The 7,493-nt window shown below is 42.4% G+C and overlaps 1 protein-coding gene across 1 annotated transcript in view; it reads left to right on the top strand.

The window, feature by feature from the left end:
* The first annotated feature begins 2,301 nt into the window (after positions 1–2,301).
* Positions 2,302–7,493, top strand: part of rab11fip5a (RAB11 family interacting protein 5a (class I)) — a 30,637-nt gene continuing 25,445 nt past the window's right edge. The window contains exon 1 of the mRNA XM_041953679.1: positions 2,302–2,984. Within this exon, the coding sequence (XP_041809613.1) occupies positions 2,608–2,984 (377 nt within the window). The 5' untranslated portion in view covers positions 2,302–2,607. The remainder of the gene's footprint in view (positions 2,985–7,493) is intronic.

Here is a 7,493-nt window from a genome sequence, read left to right as displayed (position 1 = left end):
GTGTGCAGAGTTGAAGACTACAAACATCTTGGCAAATGACATGAGCAAACACTAGGACACTGCTACCAGTAATTAAAGCATGTGGCAAACATAAGGCAGCGCTGGCAGACAACTTAATCTACAGAGAAACATCCCTTCCTGTACATGAATATGGCAAAGTTGACTTTACTTGACACATTTTTATTTAGATCCTGCAACATGTTATAATCTGCTGTCATGATGTTGGCTGTCATGTTCAGGAAACATGTAACATAATGATACCATAACAGGATGTGGCAGAAATATCAGCTGGGTATGCTGGATCTCAAACGTAGTTAACTTAATGTCACAGCCTTTGGTGGTTAGGTTTGGAAAATCCTACCCTCAGTGCTGATGTGCAGTGGTGCCAGTGGCTGGTGTCTTAAACCCTCTGTATTATATAGACTTAAGCTTATAAATATAATATCAGACTCTAACTGTATTGCACTTTTTACAGTGTTTCACAAAGGACATCAGTCTACAGCCATGCTAGAGGCTCTATGAGGCTGTATGTTGACACAGTGGTGGTTTGAGCTAAATGCTAATATCTGCATGCTAACATGCTCACAACGGCAATGCTCACATGCTAATGTAAAGCATGTATAATGTTTGCCATTTTGGGTTACTGTATGCTAACATTCAGTACTTAGCATTATTAGCTAAGTAGCACAACTGAGGCTAATGGGAATGTCATCAGTTTTGGAGGCGCTAGAGGAAAAAATAAAAGTTAAGTTGTGACCATCCTGAGGGAAACATGAATGCTGAGATGTTTGTCTGGACTGAAGTGGTGGACGGACAGACTGATAGACACAGAGCCATGTGTGGCTGACAATGTAACCTAAAAATGTAGAAGCGAGGCAAGAAAACATCTGATTGCTGCTCATGGTTGCGTTACATTTTAAAACAGCCAATACAGACTGTGCCTCCAACAGGCTGCAATCTGGGTCATATTTACAGTTATTCATTTATTCATTTGGCAGATGCTTTTACCCAAAGTGACGTACAAATCAGGGACAATCCAAGCCAAAGTAGATGAAGGAGAAGCCACCGGGAGTAAGTCAGAGAGCACTCAAAAGTGCCGCAAGGTTTGCAGGTGCACGAAGTGACAAAATGGCTCCGGGAATGAGAAATTTTTAGTCACAGATACAGAGAGCATATGAGGATAAATAAATATGGATTTATAACTATTTTATAATTATTGTGAAATGCTTCTTTTGCCAAAGATCCTTTTAGCAAAGCATATATTGAGGTGTGTTTCGATCCGATCATCATATGTCCACCATCTTTGCTTTCAGACAGAGCAGACTGAACTCAGACAAGCCACGCTAAGACTCCAGAAATGGCGGCCAATAACTGGGCCTGGGACATTTGGCCCATTGACGCAGCTTTAATGTGCATCTCTGTACATTCAGCCTCCACATACATCAGAAACTGAGTGTTGGGTGATGTTGGGTGGGAACTTCATGCTTAGAAGTCCTAAAAGTGCCAAAAGGATGAAATCATAACAGCTACAGGTCATGAATGTCAAACAGAACCATTTCCATGACTGATGAAGATCATGTATGTATGGTTGAAAGCTCTGGGAAAAGCTAGTACATGGACGTTGAGCTGGGATTTGCGAAATGAAACCAGTTTTCCTAACAAATTAAAAAATGTAGTCTAGTTTTCTGAAAATGTATAAAAATGTCTTCTTAGATGGTATATCTTTTTAAGTTTATGCACTTATTATGACTCTCATGTTTAACAGATTACAGCAGCAACAATTATCTGATTAATCCATTATTTGTCTGTTTTCAAGCAAAAAATGCCATTGAACAACTTTGGGACTGGGACTTAGTTGGACGAAAACAAGACAGTTGATATCGCCTTGGGCTGTATGAAACTGTAATGGACATTAAAAAAAACATTACTTTCTCTGCTAGATGTTAAATAATAATAATTTGAAATATTGGGCGTTGTTATTTAAGTCTCCATTTTTTCATGGAAATCACTTAAAGCAGCCTCTACTGGATTTCATGTAGTTCTACAAAGAACCTGCTATAGCCTGTAGTCCAGAGGCCTTCATCAGGATATCTGCAGTGTGGACAGCCAACACAGCCAAGCAGAGACGAGCTGTACATTTTAGTGCAGTTGATTTGGTTGATTGTTACACAAAGAAGCTGTATCACTCCCCACACTCCAGCGCAGGTTTACAGTGTGCTCTCTGCACACGCAGCCCATGTGTTGTGTCGGAGCGGAACTTCCTCGTCCTGCAGAAGAAGGAGGATAAAGGTGTGACGTCGCTGCCCGCAGAGAGGCCCGTACGGCAGGAGGAGAGAGGCAGGGACGCGCCGTGCGGGGACGGACGCTGCTGCTGCCGCAGAGCACACTGCTGCGAAACAAGGAGCAGCCAGGGCACCAAACAGCCGGCGACCGGCCGAAACTTTGCAGCGACGACACGCAGCCATAATGCGGCACCGCCCGCCGACCCCGGAGCTGATGTGACTGTGCACGCCCAGAGCAGGGAGGAAGCGGCGGACACCACCACCACCTCTCCCCGGTCGCCTCGCCTCGTCGCGGCAGGTCGGTCTGCCTGTCTGGAGGGGGGACATGTCCTCGCTAACCGTCGAGGAGGACCAAAAATGGGCACCGACACACGTCCAGGTGACGGTGCTGAGAGGCAGGGGCTTACGGGGCAAGGGCAAGCACGGCACCAGCGACGTGTACACCATCATCCAGCTGGGGAAGGAGAAATACTCCACCTGCGTGGTGGAGAAGACCACCGAGCCGGAGTGGAAGGAGGAGTGCTCGTTCGAGCTGCAGCCCGGCGTGCTGGAGAGCGGCGGGCGGAGCGGCTACCCGGCCGGGTGCAACGAGCTAGTCCTCACCGTGATGCACCGGGCGCTCATCGGGCTGGATGTGTTCCTCGGCCAGGCGGTGATCCAGCTGGAAAAGGTCTATCATGAGAGCAGACACGTGAAAAACCAGTAAGTTCAGCTTTTTATACGTATGATAGTTGTGTGGCGTCAGCATGCAGATGAGGGGACTATGTGGCCAAAAGCTACGTGCATATGCTTCACCTGCCATTACTTTCTCTGTTTTCCCATGTTCATTGAACTCATCAGGGTGTTTCTTTTCTTTCCAGCCTGCTTTTGTCCTGTTTTAGTTGCTACACAGTTTGTGCTCAGATATAAACACAGCTGTCAGATCTCTGGTGCTGCATCAGGGCCCTGCAGACACACCCTCCCTCCTCCCACAGATACCAAACTAACTCTGAGCACATCTGACCACTAAACTGAGGCTGAAGGCTTCCCCAGAAGCACACCTTCTAGAAACCTCCCTGTCACCTCCACCAGGGTGCCCACATTAGGTGCTTCTTGCGTTTGTTTTGCTGTGGGCTCTTAAAGTGTTGTTTCCCAATAGCTGAGGCCCGGCGTAAAGCACGGGGGATTAATGCCTGTCCCAATTCCAGGGATTATCTAACAGATTCATGATCTGAAAGCTCCGAGGTATTTTTAGCATAACATGTTGTTTTACAAAAGCCCATCCACTGGAGCGCAGGCGTGGCTGATAAAGAAGTGAGGAAAAGTTTGTTTACACTAAACATTTCAAACATTTGACAAATCTTTAAGTAATTTCCCACTCTCAGATAACTCATATTGATGATCAGTATGTCACTTTGGTGGGGTTACTTAGCGGTGAATGTTTCGGTGCTCTAACTTTCCTTAACCTTAATGTTTTCGTGTTCTATTCCTGATGTCCATCACTCTCCATAATGCCCCATAACACCTCCCAGAGAGCAAGCCTGAACACGTTGCAATCAGCTGTGGGTTTGACAGCGTTAGCATAGAAATAGGCAAGAAAACAGTGATATTAGCACTTTTTAACTCAAACAATTCTCATGACAGCAATGTATTATGGTCAATTGAGGCTGCTGTCAGTGGAGAAATTGGACTCTGTTTCTTCTATGATTAATTTCGTACAGTTTGATTGTAGATTGCTGCACAATTTGGAGCATATCAATTGGTGATATACCAAACATCTAATTTGACCTAGCAGTAAAAAGTGCACCACAAGTAAATGCCGTCTTGTTTTTGCATGGATTATTCTTTGCTTAACATCAGTCCATTGTTGCTATCAGAATTGGTGCATGATCAAAGACATCCTCTTTCCATCTGACAGCCTGTTGACTCAGCACAGTTTGAATATGTTGTCTTGTTGATGAACACTAAGGTTCCTCTTTAGTTTCTGTGTCCTTTGATGGCAGTTTGATTAAAACGACTACCGGCCGACCTGACTGTTCACTCAGACTTGTGAATATGAGATGAAAGGGGAACCAGCCTCCTCTGTCGACCCTGTTGGAGCTGGTCACTTGAAGGTTAGAGTCAGCCTGACTGAAGCTGAAGCGTCAGCAGTTTGGAGTCTTGATACATTCAGTGTCTCCGTGTGGTATTCAATGAATCCCGGCTGGTCAATAGCAGCACATCCCACAGTCAACACTGCTTGTGTAGGTCAAAGTGTTTGACAGGGAACGCCTACCAACACATGAGCCACGTTTTAGTTGAAGCTGTTGTTTTTGTGCTACTTGATGCTACAGTATAAGATGTTAAATACAAAAGCTCCTGCATGTTCAGGCACAATCAGCTCTACAGTTTCATTAGTGAATACGCTTTGAAACTTGGCTCGAGGAAGACTGACAGGCTGAAATTTCTGTGACTGAAAGAGCATGGTTGGTAGTTTGGATGGGTTATACTCGTCGCGGCTAATGTAGCCTCAAGGTCTGCTCTCTCCTTTCTTACTCCACACCCTCAGATTGTTTTCATTTTTAGACTTGTGGTCTTCAGACCCAACCAACCCTGACTCGAGGGACATCACTTAAAGCACAACAGGCTTTATGCAACTCTCTTTGCAGCAGTACTGGCCCTGATATGTAAAATTATTTCAGTTCCCCTTTAAGTTTAACACTATATTCAGTTAAGAGAGTTGTTAGTGCACTGCTGTCTGTGAGCTGAACTTATTAAGGCTTTGGTACCGCAGTCATGACTTTGGCTGTATGGAAACTTCGGGATACCAGGGGCAATATGATGTTGTGTAGTATAGTGTGTGTAGTGATACCAAACCCATATACTCATCATGCTTTTCATCTTTGGCCACATTCAGCCATTGTGAATAGCCATAAAAGTGAATTTAAAATATAATGAAATACAAATGCAAGAAGAGTCAGAAGTTTGTGAACTGACTTGATGATGTTTTTTATATAGCAAAATATATTTAAAGTTTGCTGCATTAGACAACATAAAGCCACTATAAGCTATTGGTCATACCAGACCAAGTGAGACTGAAGCAACAAAACTCCTGGGTGTGTTATGTTGAGCAACAATGCATTTTATTGCTTATGAGACTAGTTTTTCGTTTTGTAAGAGCATTAATGTGCTGTTCCTTCTTTCCAAAGTTACACAGCCTCACTTTAATGTGTGAGTTTGCTGCGTCTCAATGTATTTTCTATAAGTCTTCACACAAACGGCTGTGAAAGAACTTTGCCTAAATGAAACACAATTCTGAGTCCTCTGAAGTTATAGAAGCTCGTGAAAGGGACTAGGAATTTGACTAATAACTGAACAATTGAAATAATTGTAAATAATTATCTATATTATAAAACTGCCTTTCTGTAGAGTCTCATTGTGACCATATAACCATATTGTGTTATTGATTTACAAAATGATGTTGTCCAAATTAATTGGCAAATTCCAACTGTAATAACAAACCTTTAACAAATCAGTCTCCACTCCAGAACACGTGAATAACTTGACCTTGAGACGAGATGTTTCCTCATCAGTTTGATTACTTTATATGTAACTTTGCCTACATTTTCCATATAATAATGTGTGTATCAGTGTGGGAAGGATATTATTAATATCATAATATTGATTTCAGCCATACTGCCCAGCCCTAGCTATAAACACAATTGAGTTGAGGTAAGTGCTGAGGTGTGAAACCCAGCCATAGTGCTGACACAGCAGTTATTTAGCTTTTTTCATTGTTGAAAATGCTTTGAGATCAGATTAATCGTGATTTGGTTATTTTTGTGCATCTTTAAGAACTGCCAACCAGATGGAGACTCAAAAGAGCACAGGACTGCACATTTTTTACCTCTATGGTACTCCTGTATGTTTATCCTTCAGGATGAATTGTGGTTTTGGGCTGTTCCCAGCACCGCCCTTAAAAGTAAAGCGGTTTCATTTGTGTTATCTTTGGACTCTCATTGTATAATAATAGGTTCTTGAAGGTTGTCATTTTTTACGATGAGACTTATTTGCATTGTGACAAATGGTGGCAGTAAAATCAGATAATAGAAATGCACAGGAAATAGGATAAGTGCAACCAGTAAGCTGTTCAGGTGAGATGGAGGAAAGAAAATCAGGTGCTTCTAAAACCAGCTCAACTCAAGACAAACAACAAAAGTCAGTTTACGTACAAATACTGTAGTATTTCATTTCAAAACACAAAAAATGCCAACAGAGGGGTTTCAGTGCCTGTAGTGTTACGTTTAGTATTGCGGAGGTTGAGGACTGATGTGTATGCCAAGACTTCTTCACTTTACAGTTTCTAATGTCTATAAAGGCCTATAGAGGAGGCGGGGGCTTCACAGTGATATAGTGCTCTGGGTCGTATATCACAGCAAATGGAGAAACGGCAGGTCTGGGTGGCTCCTTTCTTCTTAACCTCTGACTTGTTTTATTCTCTTCAGGATTCACAGTGTACTTCTGAATCAGCGTGTTCCCAGTCACAGTCAGTGGAAATGAAGGATGAGGTTTAAATTTAGATTTGGTTATGTTGGACAGTTTATTCTGCGTGTTGATCAAACTAGTGAGACTCAAGTCGTGACTTTAGACTATAGACAGAACTGAAAAAGACTTGAACTCGTCTTTGACTTAAACACTAATGACTTTAGTTGACTTGACTTGGCCTTTCCAAAACCGTAAACATGAGAGAAAACTATAAGGAGGGGATTAAACAGTGTGTTCATTGTCTGTAGTATATGGTACGCTGCAAATGTTAGCCTGTATGGCTAACTAGCTTACTACCTATAGTAGTAAATTGAGTGTAACTTTAAAGGAGCACATCATAAATTAACTACTGTACTTTCATTTGCGGTGTTATAGGTTACGTTAAGAAAAGTAAATAGCACATCTGCTGGGTCTTCCCACACTTTGTGGAAACTGCTCCTGGATGCTATCAGTGTTTTAGCTAGCATTAGCAGCACTGTCCTGTACTACTCATTCTGAAAATGATAAAAGATAAAGCATACTGTTTAAAAATACGTTAAATAAAGTATTTAAACTAAGCGCCGACACAGGGTTATTTTAGAACAAAGTAACTCAGATCTTTTTCTTTGTCATTATCCTTTTACTTCAGGCTAATTAGCGCTACGCTGCAATAAAGAACAGTACTGTCTCTATACAGTATTTCCATGTCTTCTACATGCCCATCGACTC

The sequence above is a fragment of the Chelmon rostratus genome, chromosome 15, assembly GCF_017976325.1.
Source record: "Chelmon rostratus isolate fCheRos1 chromosome 15, fCheRos1.pri, whole genome shotgun sequence".
Taxonomy (NCBI): Eukaryota; Metazoa; Chordata; class Actinopteri; order Chaetodontiformes; family Chaetodontidae; genus Chelmon; species Chelmon rostratus.
The sequence above is the reverse complement of the archived record's forward strand: the minus strand, read 5'-3'. Positions and strand labels throughout refer to the sequence as shown.